This window comes from Rhamphochromis sp. 'chilingali', assembly GCF_963969265.1.
Source record: "Rhamphochromis sp. 'chilingali' genome assembly, chromosome: 20".
NCBI classification, from domain to species: domain Eukaryota; kingdom Metazoa; phylum Chordata; class Actinopteri; order Cichliformes; family Cichlidae; genus Rhamphochromis; species Rhamphochromis sp. 'chilingali'.
The window spans coordinates 1,108,322-1,135,000 of record NC_137947.1 but is presented as its reverse complement, the minus strand read 5'-3'; the positions used below and the strand labels follow the sequence as shown (position 1 = coordinate 1,135,000).

The 26,679-nt window shown below is 42.8% G+C and overlaps 2 protein-coding genes across 2 annotated transcripts in view; both read left to right on the top strand.

Moving 5' to 3' along the window:
• Window positions 1-7,251, top strand: part of LOC308388357 (uncharacterized protein) — an 8,515-nt gene extending 1,264 nt beyond the window's left edge. Inside the window, exons 1-2 of the mRNA XM_080869033.1 lie at window positions 1-144; window positions 5,589-7,251. The exon at window positions 1-144 is cut by the window's left edge and continues 1,264 nt beyond it. Coding sequence (XP_080725159.1) covers window positions 5,596-7,071 — 1,476 coding nt within the window. The 5' untranslated portion in view covers window positions 1-144; window positions 5,589-5,595 and the 3' untranslated portion in view covers window positions 7,072-7,251. The remainder of the gene's footprint in view (window positions 145-5,588) is intronic.
• A 3,954-nt stretch (window positions 7,252-11,205) lies between these two features.
• On the top strand, window positions 11,206-21,205 carry polr1c (RNA polymerase I and III subunit C). The gene is made up of 9 exons (XM_080868815.1): window positions 11,206-11,359; window positions 11,680-11,751; window positions 12,567-12,674; window positions 12,847-12,979; window positions 13,512-13,643; window positions 13,749-13,901; window positions 16,390-16,539; window positions 16,639-16,755; window positions 20,881-21,205. The coding sequence occupies exons 1-9, from the start codon at window positions 11,288-11,290 to the stop codon at window positions 20,997-20,999; spliced, it is 1,056 nt and encodes a 351-aa protein (XP_080724941.1). The 5' UTR covers window positions 11,206-11,287; the 3' UTR covers window positions 21,000-21,205.
• Window positions 21,206-26,679: the final 5,474 nt, after the last annotated feature.

Sequence of the window (26,679 nt, the reverse complement as noted above, 5' to 3'; positions counted from 1 at the left end):
TGCGTGAATGAAGTGGAGTTACACAGAGAGAGGGAAAGGGGTCACCTGTGGATATGAGGAGGAGGGCTTTCTAAGGAACTGCAACCATCACCCAACACACAAAAGGAAGAGGACAGTGTCAGCAGCAAGTAGATCACTGTAAAGGTAAGCTGGTTGAAGAAAAGGACCTAACCATCTTTTCTTCTGATACAGGCACTGCTGTATGAATGGGTTCTACATGTATGCACTTCTTACCACGTCTGTCTGTGCATCATCTTCATGATTCTGTTTCCAATAGAGACAAGGGTGTGCAAAAGGATCCGATCTGGTTCCAGGTGGTTCAGTTCACTAGAGTAATTCCAGCAGCCTGATGTGTTCTACTTCTTTTCCTTGAATTAGCCAATATCTGAAAATTTCCCATGGGCTATAATTGGAACAATCTAAATCTGTACCACCGCTGACAGTAGGGTTCCTGTGACTTGTATTACAGTGCTTTAAAAAAACACGTTCTCATATTAAAGAGATCCAGTCAGCTATTACTGAGACAAAAATAAAGCTGCTACTATTTTAAAATAATAGTTCACTATTTAAGGAAGAATAGTGAGTTAAAAAGAAGTATAGAAGTGGAATAAAAATGGGGTTGTCGTTCACTAGCATTGTAACCTCACCTTACACCTTGATTTTGTGTAAGCGGCAAAGAGCCAGTGAAGTTGAGCCTGTAACAGCTACAGAGGACGTGCTTGAAATGTCTGAATCTCAGTGGTGTGCAGTGACTTTTATACAGGCAAAGTTGATTGCCAAATTCTATAATAATACAAAACAATATGACCTCCATGTTGTTCTCCAATGTGTTCATCAGTGTTAATGTTGGATAGAAAGCAGGTGTAGAAAAATGTTTATATGAATGGGAGAACGAAGCAGGCTCCATAAAGTGCCTCGAGTCCTCCAGCAGAGTAGAAAACTCCTATTTTTAAAAAAAACAGCCATTTAGCTGAATGATAGAGTGATTATGCATGTGTCCTTTAAATGTTCCATATGTTTGCATAAATATGGATACGAGGGCTTTCACGTTACATTGATCTGGAGAATTCTCACAGATCTGTACAGATACCATGCACTGCAGAGTAGATATCATCCACAAATAGCAGCAGAACATGAACTCCCTCAACAAGATGTACAATATAACAAATTAAAAACACCACCATAAACTAATGAAGAGGCTCACCTTGCACAGAGCTGAATGCCGCAGGTCTTTGGATAGAGAGAAAGGATGAAAGCAGAGGCAGGAAGTAACCAAGGACAAATTCTCCGGTTTTTATTCGTTTTTTACGGTTTTTATTATTATGAATTTGCCTTCAAACACCAAACCTTTCTGAACCTATATGTGGAGAACAATAAGAGATAAAAGACAACCCTCTTGGTGTATCCATCACCAGTAGATTTACACTACAAGTCAAAAATGTGGACACGCCTTCTCATTCAATGGCCTTCTCTCCATGAGCTTCATGAGGTCGTCACCTGAAATGGTTTTCCAGCAGTCTTGAAGGAGTTCAGAGATGCTGAGCACTTGTTGGTCCTTTTGCCTTCACTCTGCGCTCCATCTCATCCCAAACCATCTCTACTAAGTTTAGGTCAGGTGACTGTGGAGGCCAAGCCATCTGCCGCAGCACTCCACTCTCCTTGTTGGAAAAATAGCCCTCACACAGCCTGGAGTTGTGTTTGGGGTCATTGTGCTGTTGAAAAATAAATGAAGGTCCAACTAAACACAAAGGCTGGTGACTCGTATGAATTATCCTCAGCAGCAGAGGTGACTCTTGCTCTTCCATTCCCGGGGCGTCCTTGTGTGAGTCGGTTTCTTCATAGCACTTGATGGTTTTTGCAGTTCTTGCCAAAATATTAATTCTAACAACCGTCAAATAGGGCTGTCAGCTGTTTACCAACCTGACTTCTACACAACACAACTCATGGTCCCGACTCCATTAAGAAGGCAAGAAATTCCACCAATGAACCCTGACAGGCTCACAAGTATTGAAAGTCAAGAACTATTAAACAGGAAGGTGTGTCCAAACTTTTGACTGGGTGTGTACAAACAAAATTTATGGTTTTATATTATTTATTGCTCTATACTCAAGGGTGAAAGTTGGCTGGAATGACTTGGAAAGACATTCAAGGTGCCAGTGTTAATACGCTTTCTGTTTATTCAACATTTTTTTAGCCCTAAAGTGATTATTTTACAGTTCTGTGTCCTGGATAAGACGGAGCGCTTCACCCGACACCTATAAAAAGAATTGAATCAAGGGACCAGTCTATCCTGCCCAAATAGGGTTTATTCAATTAAACTGAATTGAATTTCTAAACTATTTAAGGGGGGAAAGGTCGCACAATAATAGCGTGAAAACAGAAAAACGTCCAACAGTCAGATGACCCCCCTCGCTTTTCACAGGAAGAAACATCAGGCAGAACCAGACTTAAGAATCGGTGGCCATCTGCTGCAACTGGTTAGGGTTAAAGGGAGGATGAGGCCCTATCCTGGAGCCGGTTCTAGGGAGGGAGCTCGATGATCAGGCTCTACACTGTAGTGAAGCGAGAGCTGAGTGTGAAAGTGAAGCTGTCAGTTTGCTGGTCAAGCAGCAGAAAATAGCTTTTCTGAAAGGTGGCTGGATTGATGAATGGTTCTCATCAGATGACCGTTATGGAGATAATATAACCAAGTAACCTCACACAGAGCAGAAATACTGGGAGCCTGCCTTGTGGATCTAATCTAAGGAAGATTTTGGGTGGTCTATTACTTTGTGGCAGGCAGTGGCAAAAGTGGCCAGAGGCAGTTGCCTTGGCAATCCCTCCCAGGTTACCAAGTCTAGCTTTAGGGGATGAAAACTAATTTCTCTAATGAGGAAATATTCCAAGCTTGTATGTGAAAATACCACTAGATATGAGAAATGAGCGAGAAACACTATTTATTCTATAGTTATAACCAGTGTTGGGTAAGTTACTTTAAAAAAGTAATTCATTACTAATTACTTAGTCAATATTGTATTTTAAATACTTATCTAATTACTGTCAGAAAAGTAACTTAATTACTAAATAAGTAATTTAACCAAATACTTCTTAGAATCCCTCTAAACCTCGAGTGGCAGACGATAGAAATTAAACTCTTTAAATAATGAATAAAGACGGAGACTCTGCAGTACGCAGCGGCAGCATCTCTTCCACAGTGTAGCCTGCAGTCGTTTTTAAGCTCACCTTCAGACGCTTTCTGCGCTGCTGAAGTAAAATCAGGTTTTGCTGCCTAGCGGGAGTTGCCGCGGTGTTATCCATGGATGATGAACAAGGATCGCTCAGAAGTGTTCGTCTATGCTCCGTGTCAGGCGCTTCAGTAGATGACTCGTGCTACGAACAGCAGCCCATAGTTTTTACATATTACTGTAATGTTCTTGTCTGCTCGTTTCAGAAAAGTGAAGAGACGGGAATATGTCCACCTCAAAAAACAGCCACTCGCTTCAGTCCGACAGCTTCCGCTGTAGAAAACGACTGTGCAGCAAACCGGTGTGAAATGACGCGCAGCTGCACTACAGCCATGTTAAAGCGGCAGAGTTTACTTCTACGTTTAGAAGACAAATGATTGAAATGAAATATTCAGCCAGTTTAATTATTTTACCATGTAACGCAAGTACATTGTAAGTAACTGTAATTGAAATACCTAAAAATGAACAGTAATCAGTTACTCTACTCTTTCAGTGGAAAAGTAACTTAATTACAGTAACGCGTTACACCCAACACTGGTCATAAATAATTTGTGGAGCACATAGTCGCGGGGCATCTAATAAGCATCTAATGTGCATTATAATTATGATAGTAAGAACACACACACACAGATTCTGTTTTAAAGAAAATAATTAAGAAACAGAATATATTAGATTTATATTTCAAATATGACAAAATGCTGATTTTACAGCAGCAAAATGATTCTATTTCTACAGTTTAAACATTTAATAAGTTTTCTGCCTGCACAGAGTGAATAGTCAAACAAACTGAATTATCATAAATACATTATTTTATATGTATGACTTAATTTTTTTGCTATTATTATTATTATTATTATTATTATATCACTAGGAATAAATAATAAGGAAAAGATTGTGGATCAGTTTTTATTGTGGCCATAGTATATACAGTATTGTGGAGAACGTATAAAATCTCACTGTATGTCCGTGTGTGTGTTTGTGTATAGATTTTTTTAAGTTATTACTCAACTATAAAAACAATAATAAACACAACTGCAGTGCTTTGGTTCTATAACATTCTTCTGTCATTACTTTATCATGGATTAGGTGAAACGAGTTTAAGTGTGGATAATTAAGTAATAGATCAATGCAATAGCAAATTGTGCCTTGTTGTCAGATGGACAGCAAGTGGAGAGTGATGGATCAGAGGAGATGGAAGGAGAAAGAGTGAGTCACAGGCAGAGTCTAGTTTATTTCCTGTTGCCTTATGGTTCCAAGTGCTGTCACCAATATGATCCCATATTAGATTCTTGATGAATGTGGGTTGTTGTTATTCAGCCTGGTTCTGTGTGCTCCTTTTTAACTTAACCCTAACCCTAAAACATCTCTGCACAGCGCTGGTGCTCACTTTTATCCAACATTTTCCCGAGTGGATAATCAACCCACTCTGCACTGTTCTACAAGCCTCAAATCCCTGCTTTTTCAGGTGCTGGAAGAAGGCTGGGCAGTGCACGTTTGCTGATAGGTGATAAGTAAAATTTAAAATAACAAAAATACAAAAAACTTGGCACGAAACATGAAAAACACAGCAAAAACAAAATGTCAAACATAATGTCAGTTTTCTGTATAACTCCTTCGCACTCTCTTTCGACCTTCATCTTCCTGATGCTGCTGTGGCGCTGTGCTTGTGATTACCTTAATGACTTAATGAATGAAAAGCACTGAGTCGCTCCTTTCAGAAACCATTGGAATTTTTAAGATTGCACAAACTGTTCAAGATTTACAGTAGTTTAAAGAAACATTGGAAAAACCTTTAGCTGGTGGCAGGTTGGAGGTTAAAGGATTGCTCACAATGAGCATAGCATGTGCAAGCCTTAGAACGGTCACCACAGCAGGTCATCTGCCTTCCTTTCACCCTATCCTTACCATTCTTCTCTGGCACACCAACCGTTTGCATGTCCTCCTTCACTACAGCCATGGATCTTTTTTGTGGTCTTCCTCGTTTCCTCCTGTTTGCAGCTCCGTCTTCAACTTTGTTCAACATATGCACTGTCCTTCTAGTGTACAAGTCCATGGTGGTTTATTAAAAATTGGGTAAACACTGAAAATTTGTAATGATTTATGTTACTACAGCACCATGTAGCACTGTAGCTATTTTAAAAACAGTCATTTGTGGACTGTGCTTATTTTTTGCAAATGATTACAATAAATTCATCTTGTCAGCTGGAAAATACATCACAATTCACTATTGTGAACAAATAAGTATTAGTATTTCTATTGAATTAAATAATGAATGCAGTATTAAAGTATGCATTTATTATTCTGTTTTCTGCTCTGTTGTATCTGTGCTGTCACCTACACAATATGTTGTATTTCTTCCTAAAGGCCTTCCATGGCAGAGGCAGGGCGTCCCATGTCAGAGCTGCATCCAATGGGAGGAACTATTCCACTGCAGCCTATTTTTTCCAACCAGTCCGTCTTTGACACCACAGAGACACCTACACAAGTAACATCACCCTCTGGACTGCCTCAACGACCATGTTACAACTGCCAGGAGAAATCCCCCAGTGAAATCTGTGAAGAACAATGTCATTCAACTCCTACTGCAACAGAAACCGCTAAACACCAACAAAGCCCATCTGAACACTTCCCGCTCATCATGGCTTCAAATCACCCACTTCGTCCAGTTGTGACAGAAACACTTTCAGACAATGATGAGATAGTTGTGAATACAAACACTAATTATCCTGAGACCATCAGAACAGAGCAGAATGTGAAGCTGGCCACCCTGATTGTTCACAGGAGTCACTCGGACACTTTGCCTTTGGCGAAAACTGAAATTGCTTTCCACAGCAGAGATGCAAGCGTCCAAGAGGCTGAGACTCACTCCATGATGGCTTGCAAGCAGCCCATGCAGCTACATCAGTGCAACACTGTTACCACTATTTGCAGTGGAGACTGTAGCTTACAGCATCCTCAGAGGAGAGGTCTCTGTATCTCATCTGATGACGCAGATATCAAAGCGCAGTGTCAAGGAGAAGGCGGCCCTCTTTCCACTAAATGTGACAAGCCACACTGTTGCAGCTCCTATATCCACCATGCCAATTTTGAGGATACATTTGCTGCCTACTGCCATCCTCAGCCTATTCCAGCCCCCTCGCAGATGCTGCCACGTCTGGCAGACTCCAGTATCCAGCCTCCAGTACCACCTTCTTCAGCAGGAAACCACCTTACACTGCCTCGCCTCTTCTCCTCTGTTAGTGAGACTGGCTTAGATGCCAAACATTTGCTGCGTTGCTGCAATCTGAGCTGCTCCTGGATTAGTTCACTGCCACCTGGTACTGGCCCACAATGCTCCCAAAAACACTTAGGTAAAGATGACTGGTGCAGTACGACAACTGGCCAAGAAAGAATCACAACGCGTGACATGGGAACTATGACAGCCCAAAAAGTTCTGAGAGATATCGGGGTGCAGACAAATCAGACCACCGGTTCTCATGTGTTCCCTCAGATCTATCTGGCAGAAGCTAACAAGAGTAAGATGTCTTCTAGCCAGACTGACAGCGACAGAGACAAAAAAGCGAGTGGTGCACCTAAGTCCCCAGTCAAGGAAGTGAAGTGGGATGCAGAAGGGATGACATGGGAGGTCTATGGGGCCTCCGTGGACCCTGAGGAGCTGGGTCTCGCCATCCAGAAACACCTTGAGCTGCAGATCAAGGAGACAGCAAACCGTGCGGCCAAGCTCTCACAGCAAAACCCCAACCCCTCCCAGCAAGTCAGGAATGCTGGCTGTTACAGAAAAAGAAGGATGATGGGCTACCTCCAATCTCCGGCTTGCTGCAGTTGCAGCTCTGCAGCTGTTGATTAACTGAGCACCTGACAGATGAACAGGACCTGAACACTGTGCTTAGTAGCCACAAGGGCTGCTCATAGCGTCAACCTCAAATGTCTGGATGATACTGCATTCTTATAAGACAAACCTCTATACCAAATTGAATGGAAAAACTTTTCAGAAAGTGATCCTTATTCAAATATTGTAAAGATTATGAAAGCCTGATAATGATTAAAGATCACTATGACAAAGAAAATGTTAAAAAGAAATAAAACAAAAAACAACAAATTTTTGTTCCATCATTTCTCAGTGAAATATTACCCAGGGACATATTCTATTTCTCTCTCAGTGGATGCAGACATCATTCATCAGTAGTCCATAATATGCTTCTGTGCACTATTACTGTTAATTAAATTGGTGTTTAGCTCAGTCAACATCTCTTTTCACTGCCAGTTTTGCACAAACAGTACAGTACCAACGTCTAAATAACATTCATTCTTTTGGAGTTAACAGACTCCATGACAGTTCTCTGGGAAACTGCTAAAACTTCCACGTTTCACCTCTTTAATGCTGCATTTTTATTGGTCATTAAAATTGTCAATGTTTTCATCTAATCTAGTTCTAGCTGTTGAACTGAATCTCTACCTTTTATTAAGAGTGTTTCATGAATGAAAAATGCCTGAAGTTCCCCATATCTTAATATAATAATAACTCACGATTAACTGCACAGTGGTGTGTAAAACACAGTGAGTGAAGGTTATCATCTCATCAAGTTAACCCAGCGTTTCCCCTGCGAGTTCACATCATATGACCCTTCTACAGAAAATGATCCCTATGAGTGCCACCTTCTCAGAGATGTTATCAAACTGTGATTTATAAAAAAAAAGAAAAAATTGTGAAGATCAAAAGCATATACCAATAAAATGCAACACTTTTGTAAAAAGGATACAATACACAATAAGATTTTAATTAATTTAAATACAGTCCCACAACCTGATAAAGGAGATGTGGAAATCACGTCAGTTTGTCACAGATCAAAGTAAAATGGTAAATGGCCTGTATTTGTACAGCGCTTTACTCGTCCCTAAGGACCCCAAAGCGCTTCACACTACATCCAGTCATCCACCCATTCACACACACATTCACACACTGGTGATGGCAGCTACATTGTAGCCACAGCCACCCTGGGGCGCACTGACAGAGGCGAGGCTGCCGGACACTGGCGCCACCGGGCCCTCTGACCACCACCAGTAGGCAACGGGTGAAGTGTCTCGCCCAAGGACACAACGACCGAGACTGTCCAAGCCGGGGCTCGAACCGGCAACCTTCCGATTACAAGGTGAACTATAAATGTGACCGATTAACAAAAAACTCCACGAGAATCTATAACACACGTTCCCAACAGTTTTAGTTTTTACTTCTTTATCTACAGACTCTGCTGTTTATGGTTCAAGAGTAAAGATTACATATAAAAACACAATTCAAACTTAGTGCAAATTTGATAGAAGTTGTGCAAGTACATAGCAGATGTCCTGTTTCAGGATCTGATATGAAAGCTTATAGAACAATAAAAATATTGCAATGTTTGCTGCTAACAGAGAAAGCATTGCATTAAAAATCTACATTATTTATTATTTGTTGCAGATGCTCTTTAGGCAAGGCAAGGCAAGTTTATTTGTATAGCACAATTCAACAACAAGGTGATTCAAAGTGCTTTACAGAGACATTAGAAACAAGAACAAATAAAAAGCATGATTTAAAATTGATTAAAACAAACAAATAAACTAACTAATTAACTAACAAACAAACAACAGTATATAAAATCAAAACAGATAAAATCAGAACAGTAGATAAAATCAGTAGTTAAATGTAAGTTTTGAAATTTAAGCTTAAAGTGTGGATTTGGTGCTTTATTCAAATGCAGCTGAGAACAGGTGAGTCTTCAACCTGGATTTAAATAAACTGAGTGTTTCAGCTGATCTGAGGCTTTCTGGGAGTTTGTTCCAGATATAAGGAGCATAAAAGCTGAATGCAGCTTCTCCGTGTCTGGTTCTGACTCTGGGAACTGATAAAAGACCGGATCCAGATCCAGGGAAACATAAAGACATTACATGGTATTATTAAACTTCAGGCCCTCCTGCTGTTTGAGCACAGAGGTCCGAGGGATACAAAGGAATATTAGGACCACATTAAGAAAAAATATATATTATTGATCATTATGAGATTAGATTCAAAATTTCTAGATTAACTTCAAAATAATATTTTGAGAGTAAAGTTGAAATGTGGAGATTAAAGCCTTCTAGAAAACGCTTTGTGTACATGAGTTTGTGATCATACTTCAGAATTGTTTTTAGTTAGAAGGAAATAATTTCCTTGTAAGAGCTTTGAAAAGATTGCAGAAAGCTGCATCTGGTCAGAAGGAAGAACACACGACTGTGTACAAAATGAAATACCTGGCATTGGACAGACGCAAGGATAATGATGGTTTACACCCTCAAGCAATAAACACGATGTATGTTGTATCACAAGACCCAATACAATAGATGACGACGTCTATGCATGGCATTTTCTAGAGCAGGGGAGTCAAATTCAAGGCCTCGAGGGCCGGTGTCCTGCAGGTTTTAGATGTGTCCTTGATCCAACACAGCTGATTTAAATGGCTAAATGACCTCCTCAGCAACCTCCTCTTGAACTTCTCCAGAAGCCTGTTAATGAACTAATCATCTGATTCAGGTGTGGTGACCCACGGTGATATCTAAAACCTGCAGGGCACCGGGCCTCGAGGCCTGCAGTTCGACAGCCCTGGCTTAAAATGACAACTGCAGTCTCCACATTTCAACTTTTTTCTCAAAATAGTATTTTAAGTTTAATCTCAAAATTCCATCTTTAATCTGAAAATTAACACTTTTTGTTTAACTTAATGTGCCCCTAATACTCTGTCAGACATGGAATGGTGACACTATTTTCTGGAGAATTGATTGGTCAGTAGGCAATGATTTCAAACCTACTCCAGAACAGGTTACCATGGCAATTTACCCAGGGTTAACCCTGATGTTACCTGGATAAGTCAAAACCCTGGTCCATAGTGTAAGGCTCCGGCCCTAAAAATATAACACTGAGCAGACATGGATCAATATTTTGCAGAGATAAATAGTTTTGTTTTTTTTTTTGATTTTGTGTAAGATTGATGAGACATGTGCAAGCCATTTTATTTAACTTTTTAATATTGTTAATGATAATTAAACTATATATATATATATATATATATATATATATATATATATATATATATATATATATATATATATATATATATATTAATATATTATTATTATTTAACACGGTAAAGGCAACTAAAATGTGTTAAACTCATCTGTTTAAAATTGCCTATTCTTAAATTTCTGTATGTTTTAACTTTATCTTCTATTTTTATCATTGTGTATATTTCCAGTTTTTATCTGTTGTACAGTGTCCTTGGGTGCTTTGAAAGGCGCTATTTAAATAAAATGTATTATTATTATTATTTATTATTAATCTGACACATTTTTAACACAAAAAATCTCACCTACTTCTTCAGATTTCAGGAGTGTATACGCAGAGCCGGACAGCTGAGCCAGAGGTTTGGCCTGGCAGCAGGTCGTCAGATGAAGTGATTTTTAAAAAGGGTCTGCCTGCACCAATTACATGTTGAATAAAAGGACAAAAACAAGCACCCCCTTCTAGCGCTCAGCATCAGCTAGGAGCGCGTGCACCTGGACCAAACCAAATCATGAAATAAGGATGGGGGAGACGCCAAAAACTAAAGCGGAAATCAAGACTTGAAACTAGATCATTTTTAAACGACTGACTTTTACTCAATGCACAGTTTATCCCACCGAGTTCTTTTTCGTAGGCTGAGTGCTTGATGTTGGCCTTTGCGTCTATCACCACCATATCAACCACAAAGAACTGATTATTCATCACCGATAACCACACAGTGCCTCCGAGTGCTACTGACGAATGACTGCAGTTTTTATTCATCACTCAGTGTGAACTGGCGCAAAGTCCATGAACACTGCAGTATGAGCATACTGTGAAAAACACCCGATGCTGCAATTTTGATCTTGTCTCCCGTATAAGAGCCAAATTTCTCCGCGTGCATATTAGAGAGAAACCCCCTGATTCATACAGCTGCTGATGGAGAGGAGAGAACCACTACTGTACCGTAAAGGAGGTGCGGGCGGAGCCAAAGACTCCCCGCCCACTCGGCAAAATGGCAGCCCGCATGGAGAACGTGGAAGAAATTCGGAATCGAGTAATATTGGGAGAATTTGGTGTGACGAATGTAAGTGCGGCTGTGATCGTGGATTTGGAGACGCACAGCATGTCCTCTGTGGGGTAGTGAGGCTCTGACTGACACGCTTTAACTGATACGCGTGTTTGACACGGACTGCATTAATATTACTTAATGAGCACTTATTATAATATACAACAAGGAGGTGAAAGCAGAATGTGTTTCTGCGTTGATTATTCACTAGTAGTATCACCTGCCGGTGTCGTGCCAAACTAGGTATCCCCGACAGAATGTGTCTGATCATACTTGTGGACCTGTGTGCTGTTGTTGTCTCTTATTACTCTCAGCCATTATTTATCTGTTGCTCTTAGGTTCATACTACGGATTTCCCTGGAAACTACCCCGGATATGACGACACTTGGAACGTGGAGAAATTTCAAAAGGTAAAATGTTGTCACTGCGGTGGCCCTGTAAACGCTGGGAGGACGAATGTCATCAGTTTTCTTCTGTAAATCTCACATGGCTTTTCCAAAATGTGTATAAATGGCCTGCATTTGTATAGCGCTTTTCTAGTCCCTAAGGACCCCAAAGCGCTTCACACTACATCCAGTCATCCACCCATTCACACACTGGTGATGGCAGCTACATTGTAGCCACAGCCACCCTGGGGCGCACTGACGGAGGCGAGGCTGCTGGACACTGGCGCCACCGGGCCCTCTGACCACCACCAGTAGGCAAACACGGGGTTAGTATCTTGCCCAAGGATATTTGGCATGCAGCCAGGAGGCAGCCTGGGATCGAACCACCGACCTTCTGATTAGTGGCTGACCTGCTCTGCCACCTGAGCTACAGCCACCCCTAAATGTTTGCACAGCAACAGATTTGTAATTTCACCTATGCATACCACCACATTTCATTTTTAATCAAGTAATCGAGATGCGGCTGAAGTGCAGCCGTTCAGTAGTAACTTAAAGCATTTAACCAAAGTACTGCTTTTAACACACCACAGGGTCATAATTACTCTAAGCATCATTCCTGGCCTGATTCGACGCCAGCAGCACCTTTAGGTTATGTTAGTCACCTGCCTTTTCCTTACATTTGTCTGTCCACCAGTAAAAAGTATTGAATGTGTATTTGGACAAAGATGTGTACAGACTAGAGTGACTAACGTGCTAAATAAAAGACCAGTGCTTGACTTGTGCCTTTAACAAATGCGTGCGATTCTAAATAGAAATGGAACTCTCCTGTTTCTTTGCAGAACTTCAGAATCGATGTCGTGCATCTGGATGAAAACAGTATGGAGTTCGACATGGTGGGGATTGATGCAGCCATTGCCAATGCCTTCAGAAGGATCTTACTGGCAGAGGTGAGCTTGTTTTGTTGTGTCACTACGGTTTCAGACCTGGTCTTGAACTTTCATTATGTGAGGGACTTTGGTTGATGAAGAACGTGTACATTTTGTGAATTTAGGCATTTAGTTTATTCATTTTATGCAAATATATTTTGAAAGCTGCTAATTATTATTTAATTTTTTTTAGGTGCCTACTATGGCTACAGAAAAGGTGTTCATCTATAGTAATACCTCCATTGTCCAAGACGAAGTCCTGGCCCACAGATTAGGCCTCATCCCCATCAAAGCTGACCCTCGTCTGTTTGAGTACAGAAACACTGGTAAAGCATCATATTGAACCACTCACCCATAAGGCAGTTGACACCAATGCTCATTTTATCCCACTGTGTCATCTTCTTGTCATGTGACAAAGTGCCGGTTTAGATAACATCTTGCTTAGTCATAAGTCTAAGAATAAAGACAGTTTTCCTGCTGTGCTGCAGAAACTGAAACTTGACAATGAGCCTGACCTCAGTTGTACTGAGCATCTGAAACAGATATGACGGAGAGGTCATGCCTGCTTCCTACTTATGCCATGTTCTAGTTGCCTCGTTCATTCATGCGTTATGAGCATTAGTACCTTTAGAACACATCTCGTCCTGTAGCTGTGCTTGGTGGGGAAAAAGCTGTGACTCCACGTGAATGTGGAGTCAGCCATCTGTCCGCAGGTTTGTGCTGTGACTGAAAGACTAAATAATCACTTTTTATAATTTCATGAGCTGCAAATTTCCAGTGTCTCCTGCACTTGATTTAACAGTGATGATGTGCAGCATGTTAAGCAACATGTCTAAAATGCTGCTTTGGTTTTTTTAGGGGAGGAGTCTGCAGAGGAAGAGGGTTCAGAAATAGACACAATTCAACTGCAGCTGAAGATTAAGTGCAGCAGGAATCCCAGAGCAAGCAAAGACTCATCAGACCCACGAGAGCTGTACTTAAACCACATGGGTGGGTATTTTTAGGTGTCACAAAATGGTGCAGATATCCTAGTAAAAAAAAAGTATTCCTGTCTAATTGCAGATATCTGCTCTGTCCACTTTTATCTGCTCATAGTTTATTCCAAGGACATAAAGTGGGTCCCCATCGGGAACCAGGCAGACGTGTTTGCAGACTGCTGTATTGGGCCTGTGCATGATGACATTCTGATAGCTCAGCTACGACCGGGACAAGAGCTGGACATTGTCATGCACTGTGTCAAAGGAATTGGTAAGCTTTGTCTCTGAGCGGCTGCAGTGCTGAAGATAGAGACACTAAACAGGCAAACAGAAACAGGAGCATTATTATTATTATTATTATTTACATTTTAATAACAATGCATTATTTCTATTGGCTGGACAGAGATGCTCATAATACACTGCAGTAAGTAGGTAATGTAACATGTAAGTAAGTAAGTAAGTAAGTAAAATTTTATTTATATAGCACATTTCTAGATAAAAGATCACAAAGTGCTTCACAAGGTATAAAAGAAAAAAACAGTCAAAAGTTAACAAAATGCAATTTTAAAAAGATGTTTTTGGCTGCTTTTTAAAAGTAATCACTGAGTCTGCAGATCTTAAGTTCTGAGGAAGAGAGTCCACAGTCTGGCGGCCACAGTGGCAAAAGCTCTGTCACCCTTGCTTTTCAGTCTTGTATACTGAATAACAAGTAGGCCCTGATCACAAGACCTCAGGGACCTGCTAGGGACATAGGGCTGTAAAAGTTCAATGATGTAGGCTGGTGCTTGTTCTTGAAGAGCCTTAAAGGTCAGAACCAGAATCTTAAAGTGGACTCTGAATTCAACAGGGAGCCAGTGCAGCTGTATAAGCAACGGTGTTACATGAGAGTACTTCACCCGTTGCCTACTGGTGGTGGTCAGAGGGCCCGGTGGCGCCAGTGTCCGGCAGCCTCGCCTCTGTCAGTGCGCCCCAGGGTGGCTGTGGCTACAATGTAGCTTACCATCACCAGTGTGTGAATGTGTGCGTGAATGGGTGGATGACTGGATATGTAAAGCGCTTTGGGGTCCTTAGGGACTAGAAAAGCGCTATATAAATACAGGCCATTTATTTACCATTTAGATGTTTTGTCAGAAGCCTTGCTGCAGCATTTTGGACAATCTGCAGACGCTCCAGGGAGTTTTTGTTTAGACATGTAAACAGTGAATTACAGTAGTCCAATCGTGATGAAATGAATGCATGAATAACAATCTCCAGTTCAGTATGAGACACTGTAGGGCTCAATTTAGAAATGCTTCTTAAATGATAGAAGCAGGACCGAACCAGAGATTTGACGTGGACATCCAGGGTAGGAGCAGAATCAAAGGTTACCCCGAGGTTCCTGATAGACGGTTTCACAAATGTTGAAAGAGGACCAAGAGCATTCATTATGTCAGGTACATGTCTGTCTGGAGCACATACAAGGACTTCAGTCTTTTCTTCATTAGGTTGGAGGAAGTTGTCGGCCATCCAACCTTTGATGGTTTCTAAGCACACACTTAGAATCTGCAGTTTAGAAACATCTTCAGATTAATTTCATCAAACTGATATTAAGAAATTTCTCAGTCCGACACAAACCATTGGGATATATGTGTTACATCTGGCTCCAGTAACATTATACAATAGTGTTTTAAACAATCTTTGATTTAACAACATTTTATATGTTGAAGTGCTTCCATGTCACACTTTATTGGTTTGGGATACACGTGGTCCCATTAGGGTTTGAATCCACTGGTCGGTCAGGGGCTCTCCGTCCTCAGTTTGCATGCTCTTCCTGTGTGTGTGGGTTCTCTCAAGGTACGCTGGCTCCCTCCCACAGTCCAAAGATGTGTATGCACATGCATTAATTGGCAACACTGAATCGGCTATAATGCCTGGATTACACTTTGCTGCGGACATCGACACGAGCAGCTGGAGGCCAGATTCCTGAATAGTAATTCCTGTTATATTTCTTTGAATTCATAGTTGTTGGGTTGTAATGTAAATTCTCAGCAGATGAGTACATACAGTCACAAAAAAAGGCCTGGCCAACGGACATCTGTGTGGACCCTCATACTACTGAAGCATGGAGGAGAGGGGGTGTGATGGTGGGGGGGTGCTTTGCTGGTGACACTGTTGGGGATTTATTCAAAATTACCTAAACTCAATGGAGATGGTTTGGGATGAGATGGAGCGCAGAGTGAAGGCCAAAGGACCAACAAGTGCTCAGCATCTCTGGGAACTCCTTCAGGACAAGAGAAGCATTTCAGGGAATGCGTGACAAGCAGTAATCCAAGCAAAGGGTGACTGCTTTGAAGAACCTAAAATATCAAACATGTTTTGAGTTATTTCACACTTTTTTGTTTACTACATAATTCCATATGTGTCCATTGTGTTTTGAGACTTTCAGTGAGATGTGTGTGCGTGTGTGTTTGTAGGGCTTTAGATAGGTGTGTGCACCAAATGGTGGCGTACAGGAGTGGCTGACTTTTTCCATAATATCACGTTCTGGCTGCAGGGAGTTCAAGTACAAGATGAAATGTGAGTTAACAGGTGACCCTGGGTATGTGGCTGGTGCACTACTAAAACATCTCAAGCTAAGGGTGGAATGTTTTCAGGATGTGCTGAAGTGAATGCAGCAGTTTACATACTACTTGGATGTTATCAGTCCAAATAACGGGATAGTCTGTAAACAGTATTTTCTGCTGCCTAATGCTAAAGTGTGTCCTCTGTTGTGTGTTTAGGCAAAGACCATGCCAAGTTCTCCCCAGTGGCCACAGCGAGTTACCGCCTCCTCCCAGAGATCACCCTCCTGGAGGTGGTGGAGGGAGAGAAGGCGGAGCGATTAAAACAGTGCTTCTCACGAGGAGTTATAGACCTGGAAGATATTAATGGTAAGAGTGGCTTCACTTAAATTCAACAAGTTACATTGTATTAACCTGCAATCAGTCACCTGATGCTGCGAATGTTATCACATTTTTTGTGTATTTAAGGGACAAAGGTTGCCAAAGTTGTGAACAGTCGCCTGGACACATGCAGCCGGGAAGTCCTCCGACACAGTGACCTGAAGAATGTGGTGAAGCTTGGACGAGTGCGAGACCATTTCATCTGTACGTTCATGTGTAGCTGCTATAAGACACCATGCAAACTCACTGATAAAAATGCAAATATTCCTTTTACAGTGGCCTAGCCACTCCTAAAACCATGAATCAGTGCCCTGTCTCTTTGTTTATTCCACACACAGTCTGTAACAGAGTCAGTTTGAGAGATCGCGGCATTCAAAGAATCTGAAGTCTATATGCTGTGAAACCACTGCTGCTTTATTCAAGGGGTCAATCCATACCTGAAATGATAAATGATAATGAGTCTTGGTGTTGGACAGATGCGCATTCACTTGTATGCTAAACTATATCTGTACTGATTATTAGTCGGTGTTCTTTTCGGTGTTTACCCCTCGGCCAGAATAAGCTGATTGGTTGTTGTAGTCACCCTACTGGGTGGGCGACGTGGACACTTAAGTTTGTGATTGCATTACTCACCTAGAGTTGTGAAATTGATACCATAGGTGCATCTACTAAAACCCTCAGACGAGTTCAGTGACCTCAAACTTAAAGCCAGGGGTCAGAGGTCGAGTTTTCTGAAAATCTTTTGAATGCGATAACTCAGGACCCCGTGGGGCTGCACGGTTAGCTCGTTAACACGTTAGCGCCGGTGATCCGCGCTAACTTGCTAACAGAGATTTGCCACGTTAATGCGGTTATGGCGTAAACGTCATTTTAACAAGATTAACGCTGACAGCACTAATTTCTACACTTGCACAGACTTTGAAGGATAGGATAGGATAGAACTTTATTAATCCCTCGGGTGGGTTCCTCTGGGAAATTCGACTTCCAAAAAAGCACAGCAACGACCGAAGTTACAGTTACAGAATTGTTATACATACACACACACACACACACACACACACACACACACACACACACACACACACACACACACACACATATATATAAATACAGAGACAAATATAAATAAAATATACGAAGGGGATAAATAGAATAAATAGGAATAAAAATAAAAATACAAGTGAATTGCACATTTCAAGTATTGAGTCTATTGCACTGTTGACTATTTACAAAAAGTATTGCACAAAAGGTATTGCACAGTGAGGTGCAGAGGCACTACAGCTTAGTTGTTCCCCCCTCCTTTGTCCTCCTGTTTCCCCTCCCTCTCCCCTCCAGAGAGGAGTTAAACAGTCTGATGGCGTGTGGGACAAAGGAGTTTTTAAGTCTGTTAGTTCTTGTCTTTGGGAGAAGCAACCTGTCACTGAACAGACTCTTCTGGTTGTTAATGGCCGTGTGCAGAGGATGCCCAGCATTGTCCATAATGTCCATCAGTTTCTTTAATGTCCTTTTCTCTGCCACTGTCACCAGAGTGTCCAGCTTCATGCCGACCACAGAGCTAGCCTTCCTGATCAGTTTCTCCAGCCTGGATGAGTCCTTCTTTGCTGTGCTGCTCCCCCAGCACACCACAGCATAGAAAAGTACTCCAGCAACCACCGACTGGTAAAACATCCTCAGGAGCTTCCTGCAGATGTTAAAAGACCTCAGCCTCCTGAGGAAGTACAGTCGGCTTTGGGCTTTTTTATACAGGTGCTCTGTGTTGCATGACCAGTCCAGTTTATTGTCCACCCACAGCCCGAGGTACTTGTACTTGTTGACCACCTCCACCTCCTCCCCCTCTATCTGAACCGGCAGTGGACCTTCTCTGGACCTCCCGAAGTCCACAACCAGTTCCTTCGTCTTTGAGGTGTTGAGTTGCAGGTGGTTTGTGTGACTCCATGCGACAAAGTTCCTCACCAGACTTCTGTACTCCTCTTCCTGATCATCCCAGATACACCCCATGATGGCCGTGTCATCTGCAAACTTCTGAATATGGCATAATTCAGAGTTGTAGCAGAAGTCAGAGGTGTACAGGGTGAAGAGAAGAGGGGACAGCACAGTTCCCTGTGGGGCTCCTGTGCTGCTGACCACAGTGTCAGACGTGATGTCCTTCAGCCTGACGTACTGTGGTCTGTCGGTGAGGTAGTCGGAGATCCAAGCCACCAGGCAGGGGTCCACCTCCATCCTGTTCAGTTTTTCCTGAAGCATACAGGGCCGGATGGTATTAAAGGCACTGGAAAAGTCAAGAAACAGGATCCTGACCGTGCCTTTTCCCCCATCCAGGTGTGAGTGGGCTCTGTGTAGGAGGTACAGGATGGCATCCTCCACTCCGACACCCGCCTTGTATGCAAACTGTAGTGGGTCCTGGGCATGTTGTACCTGTGGTCGGAGGAGGTTGAGGAAGAGCCGCTCTAGAGTCTTCATAAGATGTGACGTCAGTGCCACCGGTCGGAAGTCATTCAGCTCATTGGGCCGGTTCCTTTTGGGGACCGGGACGATGCAGGATGTCTTCCATAGGGCGGGCACTCTCCCCAGTCGCAGACTGAGGTTGAAGACTCGTTGTAGCGGCTCCCCAAGTTCAGCAGCACACGCCTTAAGCATCCTAGGACACACCTTGTCTGGGCCTGCTGCCTTTCTGGGGCGAAGCTTCCTCAGTTGCCTCCTGACCTGATCCACTGTGACACTGGGAGATGTTTGGGAGGAGGGGAGGGGGGGAGATGTCTTGCTGCTGAGAGAGGGATTGGAGGAGGGGGGTGTCATGGTGTCAGGAAGGGGGGGAAGCGAAGGAGGTAGGAGAGTGGGGATTGGACTCTGTAGTGAAGGTGAGGGTGGGGGGGAGATGTCTTGCTGCTGAGAGAAGGATTGGAGGAGGGGGGTGTCATGGTGTCAGGAAGGGGGGGAAGCGAAGGAGGTAGGAGAGTGGGGAGAGGACTCTGTAGTGAAGGTGAGGGTGGGGGGGAGATGTCTTGCTGCTGAGAGAGGGATTGGAGGAGGGGGGTGTCATGGTGTCAGGAAGGGGGGGAAGCGAGGGAGGTAGGAGAGTGGGGAGAGGACTCTGTAGTGAAGGTGAGGGTGAGGGTGGGGGGGTTGTGGGCTGGTCAAACCTGTTGAAGAAGTTGTTGAGTTCGTTTGCCTTCTCCACAGTCCCCCCCACTGTGCTTTTCTTGGTGTTGTGGCCTGTGATGGTTTTCACACCATTCCAGACCTCCCTCATATTGTTCCTCTCCAACTTCTGCTCCACCTTCCTCCTGTAGGTGTCCTTTGCTTCTCTCAGGCAGCGTTTCACCTCCCGCTGTGCTGCTTTCATCTCCTCCTTCACTTTGCTCCTGAAAGCCTTCTTCTTCATGTTGAGGACAGCTTTGACTTCCTGTGTTACCCACGGTTTGTTTTTAGGATAACACCGTACCGTCTTAGCAGGGGCGACTGTGTCCACACAAAAGTTGAGGTAGTCTGTAAGACAGTGTGTCGCCCCCTCTATGTCCTCACCATGTGGGCTCAGGAGCACATCCCAGTCTGTGGTGTCATAGCAGTCTCTCAGAGCATCCTCCTTTTCTGGGGTCCATCTCCGGATGGAGCGCGTTGTGACCGGCTGCCTTTGGACGAGGGGTGTGTATTGTGGCTGTAGGTAAACCAGGTTGTGGTCTGACTTCCCTAGTGGGGGGAGGGGGGTGGCTCTGTATGCATCTCTCACATTAGCATACAGTAGGTCAATTGTCCTGTTGCTCCTTGTGGGACAATTCACAAACTGGTGAAAAGCAGCCAGAGTAGAGTCCAGTGTGGCATGGTTAAAGTCTCCAGATATAATAATGAAAGCCTCGGGGTTTTGTGTCTGAAGTCTTGCTGTGACTGTGTGTATTTTCTCACAGGCAGCTGTTGCGTCGGCCCTCGGAGGGATGTAAACACACACACAGATCACATGACTGAACTCCCGAGGTAGATAATATGGCCGCAAGCTAACAGCTAGCAGCTCCAGGTCCGGACGGCATACTGAAACTTTAACGGAGACGTGTCCAGGGTTACAGTATCTGTTGTTAACGTAGACAATGAGTCCCCCACCTCTGCTTTTTCCGCTGGCCTGCGTGTCCCTATCGGCTCTCACGGATGTGAAACCGCATAGGTCTACGTTAGCCTGCGGCGTTAGCTCGGTTAGCCACGTCTCCGTGAAGATAAACAAGCTGCACTCACGGTATAGTCTGTGGTTGTTCAGAGCGCACAGTTCGTCAATCTTATACGTGAATACGTGCATCACTGTCTTTACACTATTTTAGCCCATGGATGTTTTTTCTTTTACAGTTACAGTGGAATCCACCGGGATCCTGCCTCCAGACGTCTTAGTCACAGAGGCGATTAAGGTCCTCGTGGCTAAATGTCAGAGGTTTCTCAATGAACTGGACTCGACTGCTATGGAATGAAAGGATGACTGAGCAGCCCGTCAGACCTCGGACGGTTCTTACTATGCTGTCAGTGGAATGACTGTGTTCAAATATTCTATACTGATAAAGAGTACACAGAAATTTCAAAATGCAGGTGTTTTGTTGGTATCATCTGAGTATGTATATACAGCTTTGTCTGGTATTTTGTATACTTTCCATTAAACAAATGTTGAATTGAAGACAAACATCTTAATATTATTGACTGTCAGAGTACTTTCCACTTTTTTCTCTTTTCTAAATAAAATAGCATTAACTGTTTAGGAATTACAGCTATTTTTATGCACGGTTCTCCATCGTTAGAGACTCAAAACCAAATTGGACAGTTGACTGACAATATGAGATCCAAAGAGATTTCAGTCCAAATGAAGGAGACCACCATGAGATCTATTTTGTTTTCGAGCTTCTCAGTTAGAGAGAAAAACACTGCAAGAATGCCAAACTCATTGTTAAAAAAGGAACTCGCTGCCAACAGGTCCAGAAGACCACAGAAGTGGATGTACTTAGTAAAGTAAAAGGAGGTATGTTTATCGTCGCCAAAATCTGCAATCAAGAGAAATTACTGTTTATTTTCTAGAAGGAGAATCCCAGATCCGACTACCAGGAAGCATGTAAACAGTTCTGGTAAAGAATGTTTGGACAGATTAAGCTGGGAAAAGAGACACGGAGGAGGAGAGAAGCAACTCTTGATTGGACACCACATGTATCAAATATGATGGAGGCAGTGTAATGGCATAGGTATGTATGGTTGACAGTGGGATGAAGTCAGTAGTGCTTATTGATTGTGTGATAGAAGTATCAGGATGTATTATGAAACACACAAAACTATGTCCTCTGCTTCAGTCAAATGCTACAAAACTGACAGAGCTTTACATGGATAGCGACCCAAAGCAAAATGGAAACCGAACCAAAGACTTTCTTAAGGCAAAGAAATGGGATATTTTTCTAGACTAGACTACAAAAACCTTTCCTTACATTTAAAATTGTACTAGTTTGTCCAGTTACGTTTGAGCTTGTGATAATGGGTGACTGTATATAATGTAACTCATAAACAGTTACAGAACTTCTGTTGAGCCCTTTGAGTCTAAAAGTGTGCACTTCTGTCCCGTCTTGACAGTGTGATTTCAAATTCACCATTGTGGTCCGCACAGGCAGAACTATGAAAAACATACCATTGACCCAACTGTATGCACTACTGTCCAAAAGTTGTGGATACTTTGCACAGCTGGACTGGCCATCGGGCATACCGGGCATTTGCCAGGTAGGCTGATGTTGTTTGTTTGTTTGTTTCTAACGTTATAAACAATGAAAGGTGGTGGATTGAGTGGTCATGATCGACTCTGGGCTGGACCAATTACAATACATCCATATTGAGGTGAAAAGGAACGTGATTTGTCCCGTACGTCACATCTGCCTCGGGTACAAACAAAGGCGGCGGTGTATGCATTTACATCAACAACACTGGACCACAGCGCTAGGACTACTGCATGACATCATCAGCAAACACGAGACTGCTCACCCAGTTGCTGCGTTTGTTGCTGCCGGGGATTTTAATCACTGCACCCTCAGGACTGTGGTCCCAAAGTTCCATCAATACTTGAGCTTTCCGACAAGGAATAACAACATCATAGACCAGGTCTACAGCAATGTAAGAGGTGCATACAAGGCAGTGCCTCGCCCGCATTTTGGACAGTCCGACCACATTTCTGTGTTCCTCTATCTGGCAAACAGGCAGCTCCTCAAACGAGCCCCCCAAGTAAGTAAAATTACTAAAGCTTGGAGCGAAAAGACTGATTCGGTGCTTCAGAACTGCTTTGGTGCTACAAACTGCGACGTGTTTAAGACTGCTGCCATGAGAGAGGACTGCTCTGTGGATTTAAAGGAATATGCACCAGTGGTCACCAGCTACCTCACCACATGCATTGACAATATTGTCCCCACCAAGCGCTACAAAACATATCCAAATCAGACACCATGGTTGAACTGTGAGGTACGTTCCATGCTACATGCACACTCCACTGCGTTTGCCTCTGGTGGCACAGAGCGCTACAAAAAGGCCAGATATGACCCACATACAGACTGAAGCTGGAGGGATACTACAACAACTCGAATCCCGCCGAATGTGGCAGGGCCTCCAACACATCACTGATTTCCCCTGACAACATCCCAGGCCATGCTTTGAGTGTTTGCTCTTCAGAGACATTTTCAATTTGTCCCTCACCCAGTCAGCTGTGCCCACATGCTTCGAGACCACCATCATAGTGCCCCTCCCCACGTAAATAACCTGTTTGAATGACTTTCGCCCCATTGCACTCACTTCAAATTGTAATGAAGTGTTCTGAGAGGATTGTCATGTCCCATATCAAAGAAGCCATCCCGGACAGATTAGACCCTCTGCAATTTGCATATCGGAGGAATCGCTCTCCCGAGGACGCCGTTAATGCAGCTATCCACACAGCCCTCTCACACCTCGGAAACAAGGACATGTATGTTCAAATGCTGTTTATAGACTACAGCTCAGCATTCAACACCATCATCCCACCATGAAAAAGCTCTCTACTCTTGGACTGACACCCCCCTCTGTCTCTGGGTCCTGGGCTTCCTCACAGGCAGACTCCAGGCAGTCAGAGTTGGTACCGGGACATGAGGTACAAAGATAGTGAGCACAGCGACTCCCCAAGGCTGTGTGCTCAGTCCACTCCTGTACACCTGTTCACCTATGACTGTGTCCCCTCCCAAAGCAACACCTCCATCATTAAATGACACAACCATCGTCAGGCTGATTACTGCTGGAGAGGAGACTGCCTCAGTGAGGATCTCACCTGGACCCATAACACACGGCAGATCATCGAGAAGTCTCAACAACGACTCTTCTTCCTAGGGAAGCTGAGAAAATTTGGATTAACCTCCAAACTTCTCAGCAACTTTTACAGATGCACAGTGGAGAGTATCCTGACAAACTCCATCACAGTGTGCTACGGGAACTCAGGACAGGAAGGCTCTCCAACGTGTCATCAAAATGGCACAACTCATCTGTGGAGTACCACTACAGGACATTTACAACACTCAGGGCAAACTATATCATTAAGGACAGCACCCACCCACAGCACACACTGTTCACACTCCTACCATCTGGCAGACGATACAGGAGTGTGAAAGCTTTGGAGTTTGTACGTGTTTTGTCTCTAGGGGCCACCGTATTTATTTATATATAAACATATATAAATAAAGCCACTTTTTTACATTAGTAATTACTTTTGTGCATAATTTTATATTATTGTTAATAATAAATTAATTAAAGCAACAAAAGAACCTGAAGAGCCGGTTTGGAGCCGAAAGAGCCGTAAATCCCATCACTAATCCACAGCAGAGATGGGCAGTAACGCGTTACTCTAATCTGATTACTTTTTTCAAGTAACGAGTAAAGTAAGGGATTACTATTGCAAAAACGGTAATTAGATTACCGTTACTTTCCCGTAGGAACGCTGCGTTACTGCGTTACTAAAACCGTGATTTTTCTGCGAGAACGTCTCATGACAGTGACGTAAGCGAGTGCGACATCCGTGACAACAGCTGTGTGCAGATCAACAATGGATCATATATCGAGTGCAGAGAGAGTATGAGCGTGCAGCGTTTAAAGCGTGGAAGTACTGACCTTACTTTGAGTTTGATTCCATAAAAAGTGACAAAAACATTAGTGTCCGCTGTGCGTGGGAAGAAAACTTCTTTTTACAGCGAAAAAAAACCCCTAAACTTCCAAGCAAGCACCGAGTAGCTACGACGTAATGGGAAACTCACAGAGAAACTCGCGGATTCTTCCACTGACCGCGGCACACCTGCACCAGGGTAACCCTCCGCCTACCCCACTCCTGCTTTACAGGTGAAAATAGAGCAACAGGACCGCTGAGTCTTTGACTTTATTTATTTTCTGCTGTGTTTTACTTGCATCTATTTGAAAGACTGAGTGTAAACACACAAAATATTTTATTTTATGTGCTGGAATGTGCAGAAAATAGGTTTAAATGTTAAACTAATTTCTTCCAGTCAGTGAATGTTGCATATAATTAAATTTTTGCTTGATGCATAAAGTTAAAAGATTAAAACTAATAAAACAAGTTTTAAAAAGAGACTTTTCCATTTGATTACATTTGTATGATGGATTATGCAGAAAAAGTAGAATTGGGCTGAAAGATCTATCGCTTTATCACCTCTTCAGGTTGTAAATCGTGTTTTTAAAAAGTAACTAAGTAACTAAGTAATTAATTACCTTTGAAAATAAGTAATCAGTAAAGTAACAGGATTACTTTTTTGGGGAAGTAATCAGTAATTAGTTACTGATTACTTTTTTCAAGTAACTTGACCAACACTGATCCACAGGCCATCAGGCTACTGAATCAACCCACACAAACATTTCAGCGTCAGCTACAGTGACAAAAGTCCAAACTGAAACGCTGAGTCAATGACCCAGGTACTCTGACAAGTATATTATTCCCGTTTTATCCTCACTACACTGGTTGCCTGTCCATTTTAGAGTTCCGTTTATTCTTTTATTTTATTCTTTTATTTGTTTTTAAAGCATTAAATGGTCTTGCCCCACACTTCCTCTCTGAGCTCCTAAATTGTGGTACGCACTTCCATTACAAATTAGAAAGGCTTCCTGACTCGGCTTGGCTAGAGCTGGTCTACTCTGTGGCATCACAGACATGCAGTCTGTTTGCTTCTTTCATAGAATGATGACACACTGAAAAGAATTCCACATGACAGAACTTCAAAGTCTATAAAGAGAGGTTGTAACCTTGAGTCATTCCATATCACCTTAGCCGGAGGAGAGAGGAGGTGGCTACGCTCCGTTGAAGAGGCCCGGCGATACATCGACCACCAACCTACTGTGCCACCCGCACAGTAACTGAGACAGACTGCCTTTCTGATCAACACAGCACCTTTACTCGGACGATAACCCCCCCTTTTTTTCCTTCCTCTGTTTTTTAAGCACCTTACAACCTTTTCAAAAGGTGCTGGACTCACTGTCGGCGCCGGAGATATGGTCAGGTGACGTAGCGTTTTAATTCCATACCCTTCTGTTCCATCTTAACTCAGATGTAGAAGAATTTATATATTTATAGTTATTTTTATTTAATTTATTCACTTGTGTTGCCTTCATTACCACTGTCTATGTAACTATATCCCCCCTTTTTTCTCTCTGTTTTTACTGGGTGGCAGGGTGTGGTTAGTATTTTTATTAGTTTGTTTTTGCTTTAGGGTTTCTTTTCCATACCTTTCTACTGTGCTGTTTCCACTAACAGAGTGCGCTGTCAGTCTTCCCTTGTGTTTTTGTTTTGGTTTTTTTCTTGTCTTTTTGTCTATAGGGAAGTCACTCTTCATTCTGGATTTTTTGTGAATGGGGAGAAATCGGGCAAACTCCTAGCTAACCAAGTAAGGGGTCTAAAGCCATGTCAGTGTATAACCGCCATTAACTCAGATGATGGGCTCGTTACTGATCATGCCAAAATCAATGATGCGTTCAGGGAATATTATCTGAAGCTTTATTCCTCTGAATCTCCCACCGACCACTCACTAATCACAAATTTTCTTAAAAGCTTAGACTTTCTTGAGCTGGCAGACACCCACAGAGAGATCTTGGATGCGCCATTTTCCAAAGAAG